Genomic DNA, 25,554 nt, shown 5'->3' on the forward strand with positions numbered 1-25,554 from the left:
CCCTGTCTGATTGAGAGCTAATAGGCACCTGAGCAGTGCAGTGTGCTGTCTGCTTCTTGAAAGAGTTGGTTGGGAAGAACAGATTGGTATGCAGGGGTCAACAGAATGTCGTGATGGTGTCAGAGTCTGTGCCTCAGGTCTTCTTGGAGCCCAGATCCATCCCACCTGGGTCAGGTAGGGCAGCAAACTGGACCCTGGAGCGCTGCTGGGACAGATGATGGGGGAATTGGGGGCAAAAAGGCAGCAAGAACTAGATCTTCAGGGGTCCAGGAGGGAAGGTATCGAAGAAGGGGCTTAATGAAGGAAACAGGGTAAGATTTGTGTTTCTGAAAGATCATTCTGGGTTGGTGGGTAAGACTTGCTGGGAAGGGGAAGGGGAAGGGGAGGGGGTTGCTGGCAGCAGGGGAGCTGATAGGAAGGCTAATTCCACCCCTAGCCCCAACATCATGGGGCACGGAGAGGGGAGTGAATGTGGGAGTCAGACCCTGCGGGCTCCATTAGAGCCCAACTGTAGGTTGCTGTTGGACTTTGGGCAAATCTTGTGGCTCTGTTTTGTGCCAGAGGTGATAAAGGTAGGATTGGGGAAAGACCTCTGATGTCATATGGTCATTCAAGCAGCCTTGAGCTGGGGCCAGAGATCCAGGTCCTAATTCCCACTCTAGAAGGTCTGAGATAACTTTCTGTACTCAGAAATCCATGCCACCCCACCCCCTTCCAACTTCAGTCAGCCTCCTGCAATACCTCCTGTTCATCTTCTATAAACTGGCCTTACAGGAGGAGAAGGCAGGCAGGGTGTCTTCCAGAGACCAGGGTGAGGGGAAGGGGGTGGCTGGGCCTGCCCTGCCGAGAGATGCCATTGTGCCTGGTGGGGCCCCAGGCCTTCCCTTACCCCCAAGCCAGCCCCAAACCACAGGCCACGTCCTGTTTCTCAGAAATACTGCCATTTCCCAGAGCCCAGGGTTCGTGGGGGGACAGGGGGAGGTGGCTTCATAGCTACTGGAAGAGGAGGAAACCCGGAGGCCAGGCTTGGCATCATAATTGGACTATCAGGTTTGGGGGCCAGGAAGCTACCTGGGAAGGTGGAGGCTCTGAGCCCAGGTCAGCTGCACCTGCCCCAGCCCAGGACCTGGCACTTCCAGTGTTCTGGGATCCATCAGGGTACAGAATGACAGACCTTAGCTAGAATCCAACCCCTCCATTTACCAGTATGTGATCTTGGTTAGGTCATTTCCTCTCCCTGTATGTGCCTCAGTTTCCTCATCTCTTAATATGGTTGACAGTCCCCATCTCACTGGGTTGTCCTAAGGATCAGATGAAACAACAGACCTGAATGTGCCTTGTTATCTCATGGCCAGGCATGGGGGAGGGGACGTCACTCTTGCATCCAGAGCCCAGCCTGTGCCTAGCCTGGCCACCAAGTAGGACTCCCTGCTGGGATCTCTGGGAGCCTCATGAGTGGAAAGCTGGGTAGTCCTGGAAGACCACCATTTCCTTCTCTGTCATCACACACACGGGGAGACCAGCAGGGTTACACAGTGAGTTAGTTAGTGGCTGAGGCAGAGTAGATTTTAACTTGTCCTTAAACCTCCCTTCTTCCACTCTCTTGTTCCTTCTCCTTTCCCCTGTCCTGTGAGGAGGTGATAAGGGATCATCACCAAGACTCACTTACATCTCTTCCATCTGAGAAACCTGCTTCTTCCATCCATGTCCACTGCCAGCCACTGCTCTGCTTCTCCCCTCTCCTTTACCACCAAGGTTCTTCAAAGACTTGTCTGTTTCCCCGCCTCCCTGACACCACCTCAGCCTCCCAAAACCTGTTCCTGCCTCCCAGCTCTCCTGACATTGCCCATTTCCACAGGCACCAGAAGCCCCCTCACCCCTGAGGGCAGAGGGAGACCCTTCCAGGCCTTGTGTGATTGAACTCTCCGCCACCATACTCTCTTGGCTTCCCTCTTGCCTCCACGGTGGTTCCTTTGCTGATGCTCATCTGTCTCTTCTCTTCACTCTACAGTCTCTCCCAGGCTGGTGCCACCCACCTCCTGGCTTCAGTTATCACCTGCATGCCAATGACTCCCAAACCCCTGTCTCTGGCCGAGCCTTCTCCCAGATCCATAATATACCCCACGAGCCAGGGGTATCTCCTGAGACTCAACGTGTGCTCAGCTGAATCTTCTGAGTTCTTCCCCAGGCCCCATGTGAAACACAGCTGTGCCCTACCCTCCTTCTTCTCCCTCATCCAGTCCTCCATTAGCGTCATTAGCGTGGCCTTCCCTTCTAGCCCCACCGCCTCTCTCCTGCCCAGGCCGTCGTCATCCCTCACAAGGACTCTCACAACAGCCTCGTACCTGGTGTCTGCCTCGCTCAGCCATGCTGGTCTTCACCCAGCAACCAGAGCCAGCTTGCTAACCCATAGACCTGACCCAGGCACTGAAACCCTTCCACGGCTCGCAGCTGCCCTCGGATGAAGCCAGAGCTTCTCAGCTGGGTCTTCAGCCTCACCTCCCTTAGCTCTGCCTCAAGCTGTCCAGTGAGCTGTTGGTGATTCTCCCTATGACATGCTTTTTTACATCTTCCATGCATGTCTCTCCCTGCACCGTCTCCCTCCCTCCACCTTTTCTTCACATTCTCCTCATCCTTCAGAGCCTGCTGAAACGTCCTCAGTCTGGGCAAGCTTGTACTCCCCATGGCCCTGTTGTCACAGCAGGTGACAAGGTGTTGTGATGCCCCATCTCCTCCTCAAGACTTTGGCTCCCTAAGAACAGGCAGAGCCGGGTTGGTTCCTTACACAGTGTGGGTCGTCTAGCATAATGTCCTATCGCAGAGCAGCTTAGCAAGTGTTTCACGAACGAACACACGAAAGGGGAAGACAACAAGTCAGAGGGGTGTAAAACCACCAGAAAGCTGCTGAGCGGTTCCCAAGGCAAGCCTTGTGTGTGCACACTCAGAAACGTCTGGACCCAAAGGAGGAGATGCTGATATGCTGAACGTGTCTCCCATGGCGGAAAAGGTTTGGGGTGAACCACACAGGCTTCGGATAAGCCCCTCAAAGAAACCAGGAAGGCAGTTGGCCTGCAATACCAGGGAAAGTATACAGGGAAGTCCATTCCTGTGCTGAGGCCCAGAGCCACTTCTGATTACAGAGTCCTGCCTCCAACCCCATTCTCCAGCAGAGAGGAGGGGCCATTGTGCAGGGGTGGGGGTGGGGGTATCCAGGAAAACTTTCCTGAGAAGAGACACCTGAGCCAAGGTGATGGCTGACAGAGTTCACCACGTAAATGGCTGAGCGTTCAGATTCCTGCGCTTTAAATGTGAGATGCTCAGAGTTCATCGTCCCGGAGTTCCGAGCTAACCCTACATGGTGAGCGAGCAAGGCCAGAATGCTGTCGCCTCTTGGATGGACAGGTGGAAGCTGTGAAGAGCTAACGTCTTCCTACTCAGGGGAGGAGGGGGAGATTCCAGCCATGTTCCTCAAACCCCAGACTCTCAAACCAGGCCCGTGGGAGCTCGCAGGGGGAGTTTGGGCAGTGCGACATTGGTCCCTGCTCAGTGAGGGCGGCAGTGATAGGCTGCTTAGCAGACTTCCCAGGCCTCCCTCAGACACCTGTGTACAAAGAGCAAGGCTCTGGAAACAATAGTCAGAGCCCTCCAAGTGACTACAGGTGGCAGAACTCCAGCCCATAGGTCACTTTACATCACCTCTCCACAGCTTCCCATAGGCTTGGGGTGGAGGGCAGCTCTGTCCTGGAGCAAGACCATGGGTCTGGGAGTCCGTAGGCTGAGGTCTAGTCCTGGCCTCACCTGTTGTCACTGTGAAGTTTTGAGGGAAGACACTGGCCGATCCTGATCCTCTGTTTCCTTCTCTCTAAGGTGCGGGTGATTCCTACACTGTTCGTTCACCTTAAGTGGAATCATGAGCATTAAAACATCTTTGAAATTGCAAGTAATTGTACATGTAGGCAGGATAAATTATTAATGTTGTCTTTCATCGTAACTGTTAGGCTTTCTTCCCAGATGGTGGTGCCGGGGTTGGCAATTTGACTGCCAAGTCTTGGAAATCCTTGGAGGTGAGAATATTTGGGTTTATGACATTGGTCACGGCGGACCCGGGGGGGAGGGCTAGCCTGGAGCAAGAGACCCGGCACCAGTTTTACCTCTGCCACTGCCCCGCTCTGTGGCTTCAGGCAAATTACTGCTGCTCCCTAAATTCAGTGTCCTCATTGTAGAATGGGGCTGACAGGGGCGCCTGGGTGGCGCAGTCGGTTAAGCGTCCGACTTCAGCCAGGTCACGATCTCGCGGTCTGTGAGTTCGAGCCCCGCGTCAGGCTCTGGGCTGATGGCTCGGAGCCTGGAGCCTGTTTCAGATTCTGTGTCTCCCTCTCTCTCTGCCCCTCCCCCGTTCATGCTCTGTCTCTCTCTGTCCCAAAAATAAATAAAAAACGTTGAAAAAAAAAAAAAATTTAGAATGGGGCTGACAATCGTAAGGATCCCTGGAAGATTTGCTGGCAAAGTGCTTTGAGGCTCCGTTTCCCCCTCCACTGGCTATCTAGAGGCAGTCTCTTTCCTAGGCTCAGTGCCAATGAGCTCCAGGAGGGGGGCCGCCCATAAAAGCAGGAGGAGCCATAGCTGGGGGGCCAGGGACAGAAGCAGTACAGAGCAGGGGGGAGGCCACGGGCAGCAGACAAAGGCCTGGGCAGTGAGGCTGGGGGAGCTAGCCCTGGCTCCGGTAACAATTCACCATGAGGACAGGGCCGGTCTCTGCCTCGGCTGCATCTCAGTCTCTAGCCCTGCAAAATGGGGATGGGCAGGCCCGCCTTGTAGTCCCTGTGGGAACATGCGGGGACTGGACATAAAACTCAGCAGGCAGGATTGAGGGGTAATGCAGCTTGTTATTTATTAATATATAACAACAAAAATGATAAAGCTCATATCTGCAACTGTTTAGGTCTTTATTATAAGGTCTTGGTTGCTTTGTCTGGACTGGCTGTGACCTTCAGCTCCGGGGTCTGGGCTAGGAAAATGTTCCAGTGACCTGCATGGAGAAAAGCAGAGGGGTGTGTGTGGGGCGGGGGGGCCTGAGGGGGGTGTGTATGTGTGTGTGCAGGGGTGCATGCATGTGCACAAAAGAGGCAGAGTGACTGGGGTGGGAAAAACTTGGGACAAGAAGAACGGTGAGGGCCTGAGTTTGGAGCGCATAGGAGGAAGGGGATGGATATTTCCATCATAACCCCCACATCCCAATCAGTTCTGGCACGTGACCCCAACTTCAACCAACCAGCATCTGGGGGCTGGCTGGCTTCCTAACACCTGTTAGTGACACTCCCGTCTGTGACTTCCTCTCCCCCACTTAAAGCCCCACCTGGATCCATCTTCCCTGGGATACCGTAGAGCAAGTTAAGGGCATCAGAAGGAAAGTGGTTAGGAGGGTTTCAGCGGGAAACGTTCCAATACAGCGTGGGTAGGCAGCATTGGGGCTTGAGGGCTCAGGCCTCCCTCCTCCACAGTCCTGTCTCCCTCACTCCCAGGACCAAATCCAGATGGTTCTGCTTCACCTTCCCGCTCCCAAGCGCCCTGAGTTGAGAAATCTCTGGCCCAGACGCCCACTGGATTCCTGTGCCGGGAACTGACGTCTGTGGCTGACAACCACCCTGCCCCCCTCCCAGCACCAGCAGCCTGGAACTCCTCATGAGGCCCTGGCCTCTGGCCGGGCTCTTTTCCCAGGCCCCAGTCCTCAGCCCGACGTCTCACCTTCATGGGTGCTGGGGAGTAGCCGGAAGTTCTGTGCCTCTTTCTGGAAGTCTTGCTTCCTGACTTTCTTGATCTGAATCAAGTGGAAGATTCCTGAGGGCAGAGGCAAGGGCATGAGCAGGAAAGGTAGGGCCGTGCGGTCAGTGAAACAGGGTGACTTGGACCTAGACTGGACCTAGTCACCGCCCTCCCCTCCCCTATTCTGACCAGACATCAAACCCTGTAGACTAAATTTCCTAAAGGTTTTGAATCTATCCTCCCATCTCCACTGCCACTCTCCCCATCCGGGCCCCATCACATCTTGCCTGGGTCACTACACTGGACTTCTGGCCCCTTTTACTCCCCCCCCAGTCTGTGATCCTAACTGCGGTCATTCAAAAACATACGTTACCTGTCATTCCCTTTCCCTGACCTCCCATCACCTCCCTGCTGACCCTGCACCTGTCACCCTCAGCATCCTGCTCTCACACTACTCACCTGTCCACAATGTGTGTGTGTATGGGGGTGGGGAGGGGGCCTGTGTGGACAGGTCAGGCTGTTTTTTGGGCACAGAATGTGTGATAAAAATCAGTAGGCGTGTTTATCAGACTCCAAAGAGCATCAAGTGTCAGAGTGGTAGGGCTCCCTTTCAGCACAAGGCTCTGTTTGCCCCACCCCTGAGAGGCCTTCCTGTGCTCCAGCTCTAACCAACTACTTAAAGTCTTTGAGGGGCCCAAGCCTGTACATAGGCTGCCCCCTTTGCTACAAATCCTTCTCCTATTGACTTCCGTTTGTCCTGCTGCTACCAGGTAAACTCCTGCTCATTCTCTGAGCTTTAGCTGGGAAGTCTTCCTTGATTTCCCTTCCTTGGGGCACCCACAGCTCTTAGCTTGTGTTTGTGATTGGGCCTATTTCTAATGTCCTCTCCTTGTGTCTATTCTTGCCTCCCCTACTAGACTGGTTACTCATGGAAGGCTTTCCTCTCTGGCTCCCCTGAGCCTGGCCCACATTAGACATGTAGGAGAAATGAATGAACGAATAAGTGAATGAATACATGAATGAATGAATCCCTAGATGAATGGATGGATAAGTAAATATATGTGTACCCAATCTAGGCCAGGCCCTAGAGAGGAACAAGGTATCATCTGGATCTCCTGATGTTTGCATCCCATGGGGAGCTAGCCACAGGCACCACGCATGGCACTGAGGCCCTGAGTACATGGGCTGGGAGGTTGCACCAGCTGTTAGCACCAGGGTCTGTGGCCAGAAAGAACAGATGTGACAGCAAGGTCTCTGCTAGGCCAGCACAGCCCTCAAGAAAACGAAGAATTGGCCTTGCTTGTGGAAATCTGAGTAGGATCCCACAGAGGAGAATGGGCAGCACTAAGGTCCAGGAGGCTGGGAATGTCCAGCATTGTTCTCAGGACCCTCCAGCCCAGATGCCAAGGACCAGGATATGGGAGAGACTCACTCCAAAGGCCCAGGCTACATCACAAACCTCAGATGGTTCTTCCGCCCAGGCCTGATACGGCACATACCCCAGAACACAGATTGGAGAGATGACAGGATGAGGGAGGGTCTTTGTACTATAGCCTATAAAGCACGATCCTAATGACTGAGCTCTTGGACTTGGAATCAAGAGCTAGCCTGAGGGGCATGGTCATGCCTTTTGAGGGCATGCCAGGTCTGAGGGCAGCTGGGCTCTGTGGACCCCCAGGGCAGAGACGGCACTGGCAGGTGAGTCCCAAGAGATAGGGCAGGCTCAGCTCAATGTGAAAACAAACCCTTTTTCAGTGGAGCCATCCACAGTGGAGATGGAGTGGGGTATGTGCCGTCAGGGGCTAGAGACCATCAGGAAGGCTGTAGGGGGGCTTCCTTCCTAGACAGGGGCTGGAATTGAGACCCCTGAGGTCCCTTCTACTCTGAAACTCCAGAATCTAAAAGGCTCTTAACACTAAGCCAAGCCTCTGGGGCCTGAGGCTGGCTCCACGGTGATGTGGCTTCACTTAGCCCAGGTTTTGGTGTCCACCTGGTGCCTTTGTCTCCAGGCCAATTCTCCCCTTCCTCTCCCTGCCCCCAAGGCCTGCTGTTTCTGCTCCTCTGGGTGAGGAAACAGGGTTTCCCACTGATAGTCAGCCCTTGGAGTGTTTGTTTTGACGCCCGCAGTCTGGGACAGGGAGGTAACAGAGAGGCTAATGAGGCAATTTGGCCGCCCAGGGGGTCAGGAGATGGAGAGAAGGTGTTTGCTAGTGACAGGATGGTACAGCCTGGCATTGTGAAGTTGAAGAGTCCCCACCACCTGTTCTTTTTCTGCTGGGCCTGGTCATAACGAGACCGGCCTTGAGCTACAACTCTCCGGTCTGCGCCATCCTGGGCACACCTTGACCTTCCTCAGGTCCCTCTCTGAAAGCATTAGGTCACCTCCGTGGAGATGGCACTGGGGACAGTCAGACCTGGGTTTGAATCTTTGCTTTACTGCTTAAATAAACTGTGTGACTTTGAGCAAGTCATTTTACCTCTCAGACTCCGTTTTATCTGCAAAATGGTGCATTAATACATATGCCTCAGGTTTCTTATATGGATGAAATGAAACACATTATGCATAGGGCGAGCTCCACACCAATCACAGAGCACGGGGTATGTCAGCACCGGCTCTTGGGCCAGTCTGAGGCTGTCGCTGCCACCTCTGCCTGCAATGTGTTCCTCTTGCCTTCCTAACTCCTAACCAGCTGCAGGCCCCTCCTCCACGAAGCCTTCCAGCCTGAACAACTCAGCTCCTGGTGAGCTCCTACTGCACCCCAGTCACTAAGTCCTGGGCTCCCAAAGACAGAGGCTGGGGCTTACTACTCCCTGGGGTCCCAGTCCTTGCTGGGGGTGAGGGGAGGTCTGGAGTAAACCAGCACTTGTCCAGGGGCTGATGGAGTTTCAAGGCATAAAATAATTATAAGGGTTACTGAAGCTAACTCCTCAGCTGTGGCAAAACGCCCACCCAGCCACTGCTTGCACACTCCTGTGAATGGAGATTGCTCCCTCCCTTCTTTGACAGAAACTGTCAAGGTATGACAAAGTGCTTCCTCTCATTGGTGGAAATGTGCTTCTCTACAATTCTAAGAGGATGTGGGATGAGGATACTAACGTCGTTAGCACCTACTATAAGTCGGGGCTGTACCTATGTGATTTCATCTAATCCTCCAAACACCCTCCTCTCCAATTAACAGAAGAAAAAATTGAGGCCCAGAGAGGTCAAGTGATTGCCCAAGGCCACACAGTTAAGAAATAGCAGAGCCAGAATTCGAACTCAGTTCTGTCTGATTCCAAAGCCCCTGTTTGTTGTTCACTCAGAACACAACAGCTCCCCCTTCCTGGGGCAGTCCTTCAGAGCCATGAAGCCAGCAGTCCTGTCCCCCTGAGTCTTCTCTTCTCCAGGCTGAACAGCTCCGCTTTCTTCGTCCATTCCTCCTAGGACAGGAGGCAGAGTAGAGCAGGGAAAGAGCCGCATCTGACGTCACAAGACATGGGCTCTAGCTCCCATCCTCCACTTACTGGCTGTGTGGCCTTGGGCCAGGCACTTCACCTCTCTGAGCCTCAGTTTCCTCATCTGTAAAATGGGGATAATAATACCTAACTCTCAGGATCATTGAGGATCAAATGAGATAATGAATGTGAAAGCACTTTGTAAACTCTCAAGTGCTTCACACATTGGTTGTCATTATCATTATCATTGTTATTATCATTCCCTCTTCCACCCCCACCCATTTCAGCAAGACCCATCAGTAGAGAAAAGTGACCTTACAGCTAATCCCCACTTAAAGGGTTTAGTTTGTTTTGCTCTACCCAGGGGATCTATATTTGGCAAGAAGTGCCCAGAAAACCAAATTCTCAGCAATTTCCTCATCAATGAAAACTCCTCTTCACCTTCAGCCGGTGATAGGAGCATCTTGTTGGATTGGGCGAGTTTCTCACAGAATGAGACATATATTCTCACATAGAGGGATAGACTCCACCCAATAGAAAAGGCTAAATGAGCCTGAAGGCCCTCCTGCTTTGAGGAGGCTGTGGATGTCCTTCTGCCTGAAAGGATCTGCGTCTCACAGAGTGCTGAAGTTCTACTGATAGGCCTTTGCTTCGGTTGTAGGCATTACCCTGTCCTGGCTCCTTGCAAGTGCAACAACCCCTTCCCCCCAGGAGAGGGAGCACTGGGAGGCCCTGGATGAGCTTATCAGAACTGCCAGAGAATCACAGACAGAATCTCCGTCTCCCTCTACCTTGGAATCAGAGACTCAAATCTGGAAGGGTAGCCAGAGGCAGGTCTTCCTGGGCTAGAGGCACCTGATCAACAAAATAGGCCCCGGAGGCCCCTGATAAGGGGGACAGGCCAGAGGTAAGCCCGACTGGGAGTGGGCCCATGCTCACCTTTTACCAGCTTCCAGAGGTAGATCTCCACCTGCTCAGAGGCCTCATGCTCGAGGGCAAAGCGATGTAGGTTGTCTGGGCTTGGAGACACTGATGTGTGGACGAGGACCCGGCCTGGCACCTTTGGACACCTGGTAGCACTGATCTCACCGTGGCCAGGGTCTGCCTTGTCCTCTGGGAAAGACAAGGAGCTGTGAACATTCTGTACCCCTCCTCCCGACCCCTGCCTGGTATGCTCAGGAAGCTGGGCCCTGGTCTGACAGCCCCCCTCCGGTCTTTAAGGTCTTTGGGAAAGTTCTGGTGCCCCTGGGAAAGAGATGGGGCATTTCTCCCATACACTTCCCATTGATTAGCATATTAAAACCTTCTCATCCTTCTGGGCTCAGCTCACCGTCCACCTTCTCCAGGCAGCCGACCTGGAACAGCTTAGCCTACCCTGTTTTTTCTCCACTCGCGGCCTTTAAAGCCCTTCTTGCTTATGCCTCCCACTCATGCCCTTAGTCTCACTGACACGCATTGCCTTGTAACTGTCTCACTTGGGTATGTTCTTCTCTAAAAGAGACCCACGGGGTGAAGGCCAGGAGCCACGTCCTCCAAGTCTTTTGAGTCACCCACATCACCAAACACAGATTCTCATGACCATACATGGAGTGAAAGGTTTGGGAGGGGTTGAGGTGATGATGGCAATAGTGATGATCATGGTTGTGACGGAGGGTGGTGGAGGTGATGGTGTGACTGTAGTGGTGGAGGGGACCGTAAGGGTGTAGCGGGGAGCGGTGATGGCGACAGTGGTTGGATCCAGTCCTAAAGCCTGGACATGTTGGAATTCCAAGGACATTTCCTGGAACTTTCCATGTACCAACATTCCCTATTTTTCAGGGACTAAAGGACTAAGTCCCTAAACATACACACTTCCTTCTAAATTCTTCCTAGTTATAAAACTCTTAGAGATGTCCCGCTAAGAGTTGTAAGGCTACAGTCTCCATATTTTTAAGAGGAAATGGACTGGGTTCCAGTGGCAGAGCCCAAGATCAAGCGTGTTTGTGAGGGAGCCCAGCAGTGAACCACAGCCAGTCTCCAAGAGAATCCAAATTGAAGCCCCACCCCTCGTTTTCTTCCAGGTGCCATTCTGTCATGCTCTGTCCCTAACCCTGTCCCAATAGCATATTACTCTGAAAAATAATAGTGACCCCTTATATTTGGATTTTGTTTGGATGTTGATTTACAATTTATAAAGCATTTTTCATCAACTCTGTCTGAGGCTCCGAAAGGAAAGTAACTTGTCTAAGCTCACAACAGTAAGTTAGGGAAGTCCATCGGTAAGCAAGCTAACATAGACTCACATTTCCTGACGTCAAAGCCTGGGGTAGGTGCAGACTTAAGATGATTGCAGCCACTCTGTGATCTCATTTGTAAAACAGCTGAGAGATGAGGATTAATTGAACTAGGTGAAATCACAGGACAATACCTGGTGCCGGTAGATTCTCGACACACATTTCCTTCCCCTTTTTTCCTCCCCATTCCTCTCCTTTTTGTTTTGCCAACCCAGCCCTCTAACCAGAAGTGGTAAAGGCACAACACAGCCCGCACCTTCTACCCCACCTGCTCTCCTTCCAGGATTGAGGGAATGGGCCTGTTCCTCACAACAGCTACTGTTGACAATCACAGGCTGTTCCTCCCAATGAGATACTCTGATGTTTTCTTCTGCACACTTATTAATCCTAGGGTCACATGACAGCGTTAGAGGAACTCAGCTGGCAAGTCTGGAAGCCTGAGTTCTAATTCCAGCTCCACGACTACTTTGCTCTGTGACTTTAGAAAGTCCCTTCTTTTCTCTGGGTCTCAGTTTACCCATATGTAGATGAAGGTTAAAGGAAGACAACAGTGGTCAAGAGCATTGTCTTTGGAGTAAGACAGACTTGGGTTGGGATTCCAACTGTCATTTGAGCTGTGTGACCTTGCACAGGGCACTTATTTTCTTGGTCTGTAAAATGGAGACAAAGATACCTGCCCTGTCCATTTGTGGTGAGGAGTACATGAACTCCCACATGTAAAATGCCTGCTTGGCACATGGTAAGTGCACAATAAACATTGACTATTCCTCCTAAAAGGCCTAACATCCTATGATTTTATGATTTCAAAGAACCCAGAACATTATTTGATTCTGTGTCTTTGACTGAGAGCCTCTGAATCTGTCACTATAACATTAGATATTCCATAAGTCTAATATTTTGTGAGTCTGGCATTTTCCACTCGAGTGCATCTAAAAACCCTGCATCCTATGGCTCTGAGTCCATTGCCCCATCTGTGTCAGAGATGTTCCAAGTATCTGTGCCCTGGGGACAGGGACCCAGGGCCCACTCAGGGCAGTGCCCTCCCTGCCTCCAGCATCTCTTTGTACCTGGGCAAATCTTGCAGCACTTCCCGGCCACTTTCTCAGGGTGATGGCAGGGATACTCAGTGGGGCAGGTCACCCGCTGGCAGTCCTGGCGGCCGTCCTGACAGGTGCACAAGATGCAGGGCAGGGGTCCAAAGGAGCGGAAAGCTGGGTGCCACACCTCCCCATGGGAGTATGTCTTCCCACTGTGCACGCAGGCTAGGCCAAGGAGGGCAGGAAGGGAGGAGGGTCAGTGCCTCAGACCTGGGCCAGAGTCCAGTGATGGGTGGGGGCGGGGCCTTGGGGAGCCCCCTGCTCCACCAGTCTGGCCCAGCCACACTGCTTGTAAAGCTGAGGCCAGCTGCAGACCTGGCCCCCTGTCCCTGACTTCTCCCCTGTTTCAGCACTCAGAGCTGACACATGCCCAGAAAGTTCTTGCTGAAGAGGGAGAGTACTCCCCCTGCCCGTCACAGCATGTCTGGTGGGAGGAGAGCTGAAATCAAGTTCGGACACTTACCTGGCTGTGTGAGCTCTGGCAGGTCCCTTCCCCTTTCTTAGCCTCAGTGTCCCATCTGTACAAAAGGGGCTGGGACAGCAGCTCCTCCTGCTCCACCGGTCGGGGGCGGGGGGCGGTCCCCCGCAGTAAGCCTGCTTTCCTCCCCCTCTGCTGCCACCATTGCCCACTTGGCCTCCTTCCCTGCTGCATCCTGACCATCTTGCTGCAGCCTAGCTCTGCTCCCTCCTTTCTTTGTCAAAAACTTTCCCTCACCACTTCCTTATATTAGAGTATTTATTTGCATGTCTGGAGCCCCTCGAGGACAGGGACCATTTTTCATCTCTCTGTTCTGTGCCCCTCAATTCCCAGCAAAGACATGGCAGAGGCTCGAAAAATGTTGTGCTGACACATAGTTCTGGTTCTAGGACTGGTTCTGGCTCTCACTCAGTACTCTGAACTTCAGGGTCCTCATCTGTGAGATGGGGGCTTAGACCTGATGCCCTTAAGGACACCTTCAGTTTTGATATTTTGTGAATCCACAAGCTCATGGTCAAGTTGAGATCAGGGGACCACTGAGTGGGGGGTGGGGGTGCGGGGGTGGGAGGTGGGAGCAGTCGGGGCCCCCTTTTCCCACCTCAGGGATCAGAGGAGTTTCCGTCCCCACCTTTCTTGTGTTTCTCCTTCAGGACAATCTTGACTGTTGTGCTGCCTGCCCCCTTTGGTCGGAAGTGGCGAGGGATGAAGCCCAGAGGAGCACTGAGGCCAGTGGGAGCTGGGGTGCCCAGGACCGTCTTTCTTCCATTGTCCCCTGAACACGGATCCTGGGAATGTCTCTGCAAATGGCAGGAAGGATGAAGATCACTGATGGGCCATTGTCAGCAGAAGAGCAGCAAGACAGAGCTGCAGTGAGGCCTGCAGGTAGACACCAGCATGACTTCCTAGTAAAGAGAGGCACAGGCTAGGGATAGAAAGATCTGGATGGGGTCTAAGATGTTTTCAGACAATGGATATTTGAAAACTCTCAGAGGATAGTGGTTTGGAAACCCAGTCTCCACCAACCCCTTCTCAGGACTATCAGAGCCAGGGCCTTGGGGCTGGGGTGAACAGAGGGGTACTGAGGTCTTGACCTGGGAGACACAGCAATTAGGAACCTGGGAAAATTAGAAACTACAGGTCTGTAGTGAGGATGACAGTCAGGAAATTCCTTGAGAAGATTTAGGTGATGGGATAAGGGGATGGGCCTCTGAAGGTCCCACCAGGTCCCAGAATCCTACAGGGCAGGAAGACTAAGAACAGGTCCCATCTGGAGACCAAGTCTCCAGAGCCCCCTTTCTTGAGCCCCTGGAATCCAAGATCCTGAAACCCTGCCCCTCCAGACCAGGTCTTGGCAGGGCTAGCAGTGATAGCAAAGGGTACGGGGTGAGGGCAGTGTAATGGGTCAGGCGCATCACAGCTCCTAGTTAAGAGGATTCGGCGCTCGAGGTCAAGGGGTAGGAGCAGGTGGGCTTATTACCCGCCTCACCAATACCAAGTCACTCATAGTCCTTCTTCTACAGCCCCTTCCTGCCCCATACAGTGTCTGAGTCAGCCTTTTGATGGCCCGACTGAGCCCATAGGAGCTCCCAGGAAACCGTCTCAGGCCCCAGCACAGGCCCAGGCACATAGGAGGCTTCCAGGAAATGCTTGTCAAGTGGAACAGTAGCAAGAAGGAATTGAAAAGCCCAACCCTCTGATGGGACTTGCTCACGTCATCCAGTAAGGAGCTGCTCAGGGCCTGGAACTAAGCCTGGGTGGGCTTTGCTTAGCATGCTGCCTCCTAGGGAGAGGGTGGGATGGCGAGGAGATGGCCTGGCTCAGGCTCTGTGGCACAAAGCCCCGCTCCACCTGAAAAGGCCCAGCCTGAGAAGGGAGGATGAGCCAGCAGAGGAGAAGGGAGAGCTCATAGGCCAGACCCCTGGGGAGTCCCTGAGCAGGGGAGGTCAGCCTCCCGTCCCCCGGGATCCAGGTGACCCAGGCTAAAGGAGAAGGTGAAGTTGTTTACATTGTAGACAGAGCACAGAGGGTGGATGGTGACTCGAGTCAGTGTATAAGCCCATCCTCACACCTCTTTCCTCTCTGGCCAGAGAAAGCTGGAAAGTTTAGCCCATCCTAACTCTAGACTAAGACGGAGAGGGGCCAAGACAGAGGGGAGGACAGAGAGGTAACCCCCAGACAAAGCACCAGTACCACAGGAGCTGGGTGGGGAAGGCTGGGCCAGGACAGAGGCCACATTCTCTGGGGAATGTGCTGCCCACAGGCAGGCTGAACTAAGGACAGATACAGGCTCCAGATAGAACAGTGTCAGTGTCAGAATGTTTCTCAGGAGGGAACTTGGGAAGTTTAGAGCCTGCTCTTGCCCTGCATGGCACTTGTTCTCAGCCCCTGCTGACCCACCAGCCATGATGGGAGGCTAGGGAGAGGGGCTGGGACGTGGTGGAGGGCATGGAGCTGACCTAGGGGACAAAACCAGAAATGAGGACAAGAACTGGTATTGTCTGCTCCAGAGTCATGGCATTGAGGCCCTGGATACCAGCCCCCCTCACCACCTCTCCCTAGCCTGTCAGTAAAGCTGTGCACTCACCGCCCCATGGTGTGACTGTGTGGTGTCCTCTTCAGCTGATTTCTTACTTGACTCATCTGGAAACCCAAAGGGAAGTTGGGTCAACCTCCACCCGCTAAGCCTTGCTGATAGGGGCCCTGCAGGCCTTCAACCTCCCAAGCCTAGTGACACTTCTGCAGTCCCTATGCACTGGCAGGGCCATCTGCCCCAGTGGGGACTTATTCCCACTTCTAGTTACAGCCGCTCTTCACTGTTGGGTTGACAAATTCCCTACACTGGGTTGTTGCCTCCGTTTCCCTACACTCCCTCTTGGCTGGGCCAGACATTCTTGTTCAGTGCGTATCATGGGTGACCCAAGGGCCCGGAATCCCATCCCTACAGCCTGCTTAGCTGCAGTCCCCTGGGGAGCCACCCTATCCAGCCACATATGAAGTCACCAGGCCTTGGTCTATACTATACCCTCCCAGGTACCCGCCTCCAGTCCCCTCTGTCCTAGTTGGAACACCCTAGAGTTCTGTCTCCCACTCACCCCGGGGTGCCAGCACACAAGGCCCCGAGTGGGATTCTCTCTCTCTAGCCCCTGCCTCACACACTGTCCGGCTCCTTCCAAGCATTCTTGGTTCAAAGACCAAGAACCCTGGAATTAGACAGTCCCTTAGAAATCACTGAGGCCAGGGGCGCCTGGGTGGCTCAGTTGGTTAAGCGTCTGACTTCGACTCAGGTCATGATCTTGCGGTTTGTGGGTTCGAGCCCCGCGTCAGGGTCTGTGCTGGCTGCTCAGAGCCTGGAGCCTGCTTTGGATTCTGTGTCTCCTCTCTCTGCCCCTCCCATGCTCATGTTCTGTCTCTCAATAATAAATAAAATTAAAAAAAAAAAATTTTTAATAATAAATAAATAAATAAATCACTGAGGCCAACCTCTCAGTGCACACATGACATAGCTGAGGCTCAAAGAGGAACAGGGATCTGTAGGAATTTGCTGGAAGAACCAGGACTAAACTGGAGTCACCTGGCTCCTGGTCCAGTGCCCTTCCACAATGCCAACATCTGGGGAAGCATTCTACTGTGAAGTACTCCTGTACTCCAGTCCTGTCTCCTCCAGGAAGCTTTCCTGGACTAACCCAACCCACAGGGAGCAGTCTGACCATCTGTGCACTTCACTCTGCTCAAGCCATTTGTCCTTCCCTAGCTGAGGTTCCTCCACCTCTAATAGCCCATGGCGAGGTCCCTGGGGTGGGGGGGGTGGTGGGCACTTCCAGACCTAGGGACAGACTCACCTTTGCACATCTGGCAGCAGGATGCAGGCAGTGGGAGGGGTGCGGGGCAGCCTGGTTCTGGGCAGGTCATGAGACCACAGTAGATCTGGCCCTCCTGACAGAGCAAATAGGACATGAGTGATGAGGAGCAGCCTTGGGGTGAGGAGAGCCCCCCTGCCCTGAGGGCAAATTGCCTTGAGGTGTCCCCTGAGGTGAGGGTGGGAGGGAGCAGCCAAGCATCCTGGGCAAGGCCCAGCCAACTCAGAGGAAGGATCCCCTATACCCAACCAATCCCTCCCCCTCCCCTGGCCCCGGATTAGTTAGCATTCATCCTTCAGCTTGTAAAGTGCTTTCAGACCCTGTCTCTGCCTAGGCTCTCACAGCAAGCTGGGGAGGTGGGATTCTTCCATCCTATAGAAGTGAAGAGCCTGGAGAGCTGCCTGAACTGCCTAAAGTCAAAGACGCAACCCAGCAGAATGGATTAGAGCCCAGCCTGCGGGCTTTTCCTACTGAAGTCAACACCCTTCCCCCTGACCTGGAACAGGGGGCCCAGCAGAGAAGAGGGGGATCAATGGGATACATCCTGGGATCATCTTGCTCTGACTGAAAACCCTAGGTCCCCAGCTTTAGGACCCAGCCTAGAGAGGCAACACTGTAGGGGAAAGGGCCTTCTGGGAATCAGAAGCCAGATGACCTGTGGTGAGTCACTTTTCTTCTCTGGGCCTCAATTTCCTCCTCTGTGAAATGGGGACACTCCCATCTGGGTTGTGAAGATCAAGTGAGGGAATGGTTGTGAAAACCCTTCTTAAACTGGAAGGCATGATGTACCTGGGAGGAAGTGATATTACCTTGAGTCCTTTCCCTATTCCTTTTCCAGTGAGCCTCAGGAGGCCAGGAGTCAAGCCAGTCCCATTTAAACAGGGAGGAGAAGAAAGAAGGGGAGATCCAAGTATCCAAGGAGAAGGGACAAGGAATCATAAGAATGTTCTCACCACCCTAAGGCCATGCCATCACTTCTGTCTCTTTCCACAGACTCCTCCTCATCCAGGCCCTTGTCCCTTTACAGGAAGCAGCACAGCATGGGGAAAGGAACATGAATTTTGGAGTCATGTGGCCCTACATCTGAATTCTGGCTCTGCCACTTAACTAGCTGTGTGATTTCAGGCAAGTTGCTTAACTGATCTGAGCCTCAGTTTCCTCATCTGAAAATAAGTACAGTAATATCCTTTTTCTAGGGTCTTTGGGGTACTGTTCATAAACACAAGGCATTCCCATGAACCAGCAGGTATAAAGTATCAGACCTCTGGAAGAGGCTCAAGCCCTACAAAAATAATTGCTCTCTAGGTTGATTTATAAGTGGTCACTCTTTGTCATTTGTAAGTTGTTTGCTCTGCAGCACAGATACTTTAAGATTCTGAATCTCAGACTGATAGGATCCTGTCCCTGAAAAGATGGATGGGGACACAGGCCCCAGGGAAGTGACTAGATCAAGGTCACACAGGGAACTGTGGCAGAGCTGGAGCTCAAACATGGGTGTCTGACGTCTAATCTAGGCCTCTTACCCTTGTGTCACTGCTAACTCAGATTATTATTTTAACAGGACGTTGGTGATCACCTGGTCAGACTCCCTCCCACACTGGGAGGAAGTGAGGCCCAGAGAAGTTTGATGAGCAGACAGTATGGAAATCAGGAGAGCAGGAGTTTCTCTGACCAATGCACAGATGAGTTAAACTCCAGGGTAAGAAGGCCATGGCGAAAGCCACCTGTAAACCTATAGCACGCCACACTTAAGCCCACTGAGGGGAAGGGTGAAGACTTTCCAGATCCGGCCCCGCTTGGCTCTAGTCTCTGTCCCCTGATAACACTGCAGGGTCAGTTCTGCCTATCCCCAGGCCCAACCCTGACCCCAGCAGATGGAGTATAAGCAACTTCAGATTAAATCCATTTGCAACAAGCAGTCTGACCCTGTCTCCGTACCCCAAGGCTGATCATTCACTCATTCACTTATTCATTCAACAATCATTATACACATCTGTGTACCAGGCCCTGTGCTGGTAGCAGCAGAGGACACAACGAATTGGGTATGCTCCCTCTGTTTGAGGAGTGTAGAGTTACTGGGGGAAACAGAAATGGGCAAATGTCAGTACGAGGTGACTGTGGTGACCGTGCTGCAATAGGCAGCTCAGAAGGATGCGGAAGCCCAGAGAAGGGCAGGACATTCCAAACCTCAGAGATTCCCTCCCCGCTGAGCCCGTTCACTCTCACTTTGCTTTGACCAGAGAGGAACAATCCCCCCGTCTCCCCCACCATACCACACCATTACGCTTTGCCGGCCTATCTGTGCCGGCCTGTGCTCACAAGAAGGCGGAAGGTCTTACGGTACAGCTGCAGAGGACACACTGGTTGGGCAGGCGGGAAGGGAGCAGCTCGTGGGCACTGAAGATCTCTCCGTGTTGGTACATGGTCCCATTGTGCTGACAGTACTTTGGGGGAGCCCGGAGCCCAGAGGGGGTGTGAGGTTCTTCAAGTGGAGGCGGGGCAGGAAGAAGAAAAAGTTGAGGTTTCACATTACTCCAAAAGCTTGGTCAAAATTCACTGGGCCACTTTTCCGAAGATTTCACAGCTTATCCTATCTTGGCATTTAAACCAAGCTCTGGCTTCAGCCCTCCCAGCCAGTCCCCATATTAACTAATTGAGAGGTCTCACTGATAACTACATCTGACCATGTTGCTCCCTCTGATGGGTCCCCACCAAGGCCTTTCAGCCCCTCAGTATCTGAGCTGGCCCTGACAAGTGCCAGAAGCCTCAGCTCCACAAAGCCCCACTCAGTGGGGACCTGTATTAGTTCACTTAACATTCAATGAGCATATCCATGAATCCCCTCTAGTGCCAGGCACTGTCCTAGGTGGTGGGGATACAGCAGTGAACAAAACGAGGCCCCACACAGAGTTATATCCTAGTAGAGTCAGCTGGAATGATCTAGACTATCCCTGTGTTTGGTGTAAGCTCCTGTCATTCACTGGCCACCATAGCCCCACTTGTCAGCACCTGCCAACTAGCCAGTCCTCATCCTGCCAGGTAGCAGGATAAGTCTCCATTCCTGAGAGTACCCACTCATTCCCTCAAGACACCTTTACCAAGCACCTTCTCTGTAGCAGGCACCAGGCTAGGCATTAGGAATGGAGTGCTGGGTAAGACCCAGCCCCTCCCAGCAGGACTCTCACATTCTGAGGGGTTAGAGAAATACCCTACGAGCAGTGCTGCTGTAGAAGTAAGGGCTAGGGCAGATGGAAGCACAGAAGTCATGGCAGCACAGAGAAGGAGCCCCTAACTCAGCCCGGGGTGGGGTGGGGTGGGGGGTTGGGCAGGGAGAGTTTTCCAAAGGAGCTGATGGCTGAGCTGAGTTATGAGGAACATGTACAGCCAGGCGGGCAAAGGGGCAGGGCACGGAGAGGGAGAGAGGAGCATGTAAGAAGGAAGGAGCCAATGCACAAAATCAGCAAGGAGAGGTAAGGACTCCTGGAGTGAGCCTCTGCCATGGAGGAGGCACGATGACCCCCCTCATGGGGCAGGATGAAGCTCAGAGCCCCTACTCCCCAAGGGGACTGAGAGCCAGGAACATCTGTGACCCGAGCCAGGGCCTCGGTCAGATCTCTACTGGGGTTCTGCATGGAAAATGAGCCCCTTTGCACACATACTCCATACAGGTCCCCAGCTCACCAGGAGAGCCCTGGTTCCAGAGCCTAGAGACCATAGTCTGGAGCCCTCTTTTATCACCTTCCTGTTGCTTCTAAGCATTAATTCTCCACTCAATATCTCCCTACCATTATGTTGGTCTCCCCACTGGCTGCCCCTCATTGGCCACGTGGTTACATATACACTTGGTAATGCCTGTTCCTTCTCAGACCACCTCTCCTCTTCTCTCTTTTACCTTCACTTCCTAGAATCCCAGTCTCAGAGGCTCTTAGAATCTTAAAGTCATAGAATCATAAGCATTTAGCATCAAGACACATAGGGTCCCTGAACCTCGGCACTGGGAGAAATCTCCAAATACATGTACTCCAACTCCTGTAGTCATTCCCAGCCCCAGGGTGGGACTCCTGGCATCTCCCTCCAGGGCTTCTGGGCCCCTGCTTACTCACCCCCACTTATACAGGGCATGTCCACCCCCTCCAGCTCTGGCCAGCCAGAGAGAGATTGGAGCCCAAGTGTGCCATCCACAGGCCAAGCACGCCCCTGTTACCTTCAGCCACTTTCCACATTTTCTCCCTCCTTCTGCCAAGCCCAGCTACTTAAGAATGAGAAATTTGCTGCTACCCCAGCCCTCCGTGGGGATTGGGATGTTTCTTCCCCCGAATACCTTTGTCATCTCAACACCTCTGATAGTAGAGACTGCCCCCTCTCATGCCAGAGGCGCCTCTTAGCCAGAAGCCTGCATTGGGATGGGGTCAGCAGGCAAGGGGGAGAATGGATGGGGCAGAGAAGCAGAGAGAGAGGGTGATGAGCAAACACAGAGGAGCCGAAGAGAGAGAGGCCACTTACCCACACAGCGGGGACAGCACTGCTGCGGCTCGGTCACAGGCTGGGGGCAGTGGACAGGCGGGCAGTGGAGGCGGTAACAACTCACATGGGCACTCTGAAGGGGACATGGAAGGGAGGTCCTGATTCCAAAGAACCACTGCCTCCCACCTGAACCTGACCTTTCCCAAAACCCCATCCCAGCTGTGGGACACTACACTTGTTTTCAGCCTGTGACGGAACAAAAACAATCAACTCAATTTGTCCAGTCTCTCCCCTTCCCCTGCTCATGTGCCCCACAGTGTGCACAGACCTGCACAGACCTTGTGTCCCCTTCCCGGTGTTTGAGAAATACAGGTAAAAGGCTGGACTTATTCTGACATTGATCTTGACTGTTGTTGTTTTACATCTGGGGCTTCATTCTTTTACCTCTGAGCCTGAGCTTTGGGGTTACAAGAGAAATGTGACACAGGAGGGCAGGTGACAGGGATGAGGACAAGATTAGAAACCTGATGTGGAGAAGACTCGGGGCTTTGCGATCCACTCCCTGAATCTCTAGGAGGTTTGGGTAACCTTGCACAAAGCCTTGGAGCTGGCACTAAAGAAGGAGGGGCCCAAAGTTCTTTACGCTTTTTCAAGGGCAGCAAATGGAAGAGAAGGGATGGGGCAGAGAAATGGGGGAGGGGGAGTGATGAGCAGAAACAGAGGAGCTAAAGAGAGGGAGGCCACCGCCCCTTCTGGAGGTTTCCCAGCTCACCAGACAGAGTCTGTCAGCCCGACCTAGGTGGCCCATACCTTACTCTCCCCTCTGTTATAAGGGTCATGGCATTCGGGGGCAGGAGAAACGAATTAGCTCCAGTGGATCACGAATCTTGGACTTTGTCAACTGGACCACATGTTGTCACAGACCATTTACATCTGTCTAGCCCATTCATCCACGAATTCTTTTCCAAAAACAAGGGTCATGCCTCGTCTGTTCATCTCTGAATTGTCAGCTCAGGGCCTTGCTCCAGGCTACTGCCTGTTACAGTCTGAACAAAGGAGTGAGTGAATAAATAAGAGCCAGAAAAGAAGGGATAGAGGGCCTCTTTCTTAGATGAAGGGAGGGAGCCAGTTTTGTTCCACTGTGAAGTCAGCGGGTTTGCTTCTAGCCCCCTTGCCCACCGAGTTCCCGGACAGCACCTCTTGCCCCATGGAAAACTCTGGACCAGACCCCAGTCCCTCTGGGGCCACTGCTTCTCAAGACGGCCAGATTGCAAGGACTAATCAGTGTGCTAAGGGGCATCCCAGAGTCCGCAGAATTGGTCTGAGCTCCAAAAGGGGCCTTCTAGAGGCCTGGCACACATGGGTGCTTAATAAGGTGAACTAAGGGGCGAACTAAGTCCCTCAGATGAGAAACTAGGGCAGAGTGCAAGGAACTGTGTGACCTGAAGAGTTAGGATCTCTTTCTTGATTCCAGCCTTGGAGGAGCCAAGGGATGGAGATGATCAGCCACATGCAGCCAGGAATAAAGTAGAGACAGGCAAGGGGTTGAACGGCAGGTGACCAGGTGGAAGGCCATGCAGCCAGACTGCCTCTCAGGAAAGTCATCACTGCCATTTACTGAGGGGCTACTAGGTAGGGACTTTATCTTGTATATATAAATATATGATCTCACTGTATTTGCTCAGCAATCCTAGGGGTAGGTACTGCTATCCACACTTTCACAATGAGAAAAGAGCCTCTGTCTGAGAGGTTAAAGTGCCTAAGACCACACAATAGATGAGCACTGTCTCCAGGGTCCCTGCACTTCCGTGATGCTGAGCTGCCCCTGGTGGACGGGATGGGGACTCATTCATTCTCTCAGGATTTACTACACAACTACGGGGGTGCCAGGCCCTCTTTTAGGCTCTAGGGACATAGCAGTGAACCCGACATGGTTTTTGCTCTCGCAGAATTTGCATCCTATGAGTAGGAGAGAGACTATAAAAAATAAACAAGTAGGAACAAGGTCATTTCAGATGTTAAACTTATAATGATAATAAAATAGGGTGATGTGCTTGGGCTAACCAAGTTAGAGTGTTTTAGAAACAGCTACCAAAGAAAGCCTCATAAGGAGGTCACTTTTATGTGACAAACTGTGAGATGAAAGGGACCATTTGTGAGAAGATTCAACTGGCGGGACATATTTCAGGCGGAGGAACCACCGGGTAGGAATGAGGTTGAAGCATTGGCACAGGTAGGAGATGAGGTCTGAGAAAGAGGCAGAAGGCAGCTCATGTAGAACCCAAAGCAGGAAATTTGAATTTTACTTTAGGTGCAGTGAGAAGGTTTAAAGAGTGGAATAACGTGATCAGTTTCAGGTTCAGAAAAGATCATTCTAGCTGCTGTGTGGAGGACAGATTTAGAGGGGGAACAGGGAGACCAGTTGGGAGGCTGGTGTAACAGCCCAGGGAGAGATGAAGGTGGCTTTCATTAAGGGGAGCAGTGGAGAGAAGTAGAGGAATTCAGGATATTTTCTGGAGATACCGGCACGATCACTTGGGTTGGGGAAACTCGGAGGAGGGAGAAACAAATTAGCTCCAGTGGATCACAAAACTTGGACTATGTCAACTGGACCGCATGATATGTCTGGAATTTTCTGTTATGGTTTTCTTTCTGTTCTCTGGCTATATTTCATAAAGTTCTTTTTGTAAAGCCTGATTGGCCTCAGATGTGCTCAGGAGAACCGGGCGGGGGGGGGGGGGGGGCGGTTGTGGGGGGTTGTGTCTCCGTTGGCAGCAGTGTTCTGCCTCAGACCAACATGGTAGAAGCAGTGGGGAATCAGAGGGAAAGATCCCAGGAGGAGTGAGACCCCAGTGATCAGAGTCAGGAGAGGGGCTAGTCCACCCCCCTCCACCTCCCAATGTCTTCCCAGAAGCTCTTCTGTGCTCCCACTTTGAGGATTGTCTTAACAAGGGAGGGCCTTATAGGCTTTCTGCATTCCTCTCTTGGCTTTTGTTCAGGGAAAGATGCCAAGGGGCTGGCTCCAGGTAGGAGCTAGGTACGCTGTCCCCCTCAAGCACCAGCACCCAGACAAAGACTGTTGAGGATATCGCACCAACCAGGCTGGGCCCAGGCAGCTGAAGGGGTGTTTCAAGCCTCCCAAATCACTCCCCCTCCATCCTCACCCCTCCACCCTCATACCTGGCCTGAGAATTCTGGGCCATCTGGGGATCTTATTTATTCCACCCAGTTGATAGTGCAAGGCTCTGTGGAGGGTGCTGGGGTGGGGTGGGGGAAAGGACACAGAAGTGAACAAAAAGATCTGGTCTCTGCCCCAGTTTGTTCAGCCTCTGGCAGGACACCAAATTGGGCATGAGTAGCGGCCAGGAAGACCTGCTCTCAGGGGCCCCATGTAGAAGGGGCAGTAACTGACAGACACAGATAATTATTATACTTGGCCAACAGTGATCAGGAGAAAGGGACAGAGAATCTTATGTGGCATCCAAGAAGGAGACACACTTGCAGGCGAGGCATCCAATAATAAGGCTAATGGTGAGGGGGGCATTTGGGTGAAGCCTTAAAGAGTCAGCATTTGAGCCAATGGAGTTGGGAGAGCACATCCTAAGGCAGGGCACAAGAGAGGTGGCCGGAAGGAAATAGCACAAGGAAAGGAAGGAATGGGAGGTCAGAACAGGGAGGCTCTTGTCCTCTGCTGCATGGGACACAAGGAGGCTGGCAGCAGCCAACATGGAAGGAAGGCTGGGCTGAAAGATGGAAGGGCCGGGTCCCCAGCCCAGCCCAGCCACTGACCCATGGTGTGACTGATCTCTGGGAGGCGCACACAGCTGTCTGTTCCCACGTATTGCGTACTCGCTAGGGAAGTAGCATGGCCCCACCCTCTCTCTGGGGTGACTTCTCTAGGGTCTCCCGGACATACCTGTCACAGGTGGTCACGCGGCCAAAGGAACGTACCTCAGAGCAAGTACAGCGCAGGCAGTACATCAGGCCCTGTGGCTCCAAGTAGGGGTGCCAGCTCTCACCGGGGGAATATCTCTTCCCATGGAAAAGGCAGAACATGTCTGGGCCTGGCAAACCAACCGGTACTTTGTCAGTCCTAGGAGGCTCCAGCCCAAAGACCCTGCTTCATCTCTTCTTCTTTCTGGCTCTAGGAAGGACGTCATCTGGACCACTTAGGTGAAAGGGAATCC

General features: G+C 52.8%; 1 protein-coding gene and 1 long non-coding RNA gene across 6 annotated transcripts in view; one reads left to right on the forward strand and one right to left on the reverse strand.

Moving 5' to 3' along the window:
• The first annotated feature begins 3,220 nt into the window (after positions 1-3,220).
• Positions 3,221-25,554, forward strand: part of LOC132661287 (uncharacterized) — a 30,492-nt gene continuing 8,158 nt past the window's right edge. Inside the window, exons 1-3 of the long non-coding RNA XR_009602177.3 lie at positions 3,221-4,064; positions 13,697-13,928; positions 17,897-18,602. This is a non-coding gene — a long non-coding RNA (uncharacterized LOC132661287). The remainder of the gene's footprint in view (positions 4,065-13,696; positions 13,929-17,896; positions 18,603-25,554) is intronic.
• The window catches only part of CHRDL2 (chordin like 2), a 33,125-nt gene continuing 12,259 nt past the window's right edge, over positions 4,689-25,554 (reverse strand). The window contains exons 2-12 of one of the 5 annotated variants that reach the window (XM_060605637.3): positions 25,319-25,431; positions 21,407-21,500; positions 19,243-19,385; positions 16,886-16,979; positions 15,631-15,686; positions 13,675-13,843; positions 12,539-12,733; positions 10,138-10,311; positions 9,268-9,322; positions 5,746-5,838; positions 4,931-5,029 (exon numbers count right to left, since the gene is read on the reverse strand). In XM_060605637.3, coding sequence (XP_060461620.1) covers positions 5,748-5,838; positions 9,268-9,322; positions 10,138-10,311; positions 12,539-12,733; positions 13,675-13,843; positions 15,631-15,686; positions 16,886-16,979; positions 19,243-19,385; positions 21,407-21,500; positions 25,319-25,431 — 1,184 coding nt within the window. In that variant the 3' untranslated portion in view covers positions 4,931-5,029; positions 5,746-5,747. Of the gene's footprint in view, positions 5,030-5,745; positions 5,839-9,267; positions 9,323-10,137; positions 10,312-12,538; positions 12,734-13,674; positions 13,844-15,630; positions 15,687-16,885; positions 16,980-19,242; positions 19,386-21,406; positions 21,501-25,318; positions 25,432-25,554 lie in introns of all 5 variants that reach the window. The other 4 variants (XM_060605639.3, XM_060605636.3, XM_060605638.3 and 1 more) reach the window with 4 other exon arrangements.

The sequence above is a fragment of the Panthera onca genome, chromosome D1, assembly GCF_046562875.1.
Source record: "Panthera onca isolate mPanOnc1 chromosome D1, mPanOnc1 haplotype 2, whole genome shotgun sequence".
NCBI lineage: Eukaryota > Metazoa > Chordata > Mammalia > Carnivora > Felidae > Panthera > Panthera onca.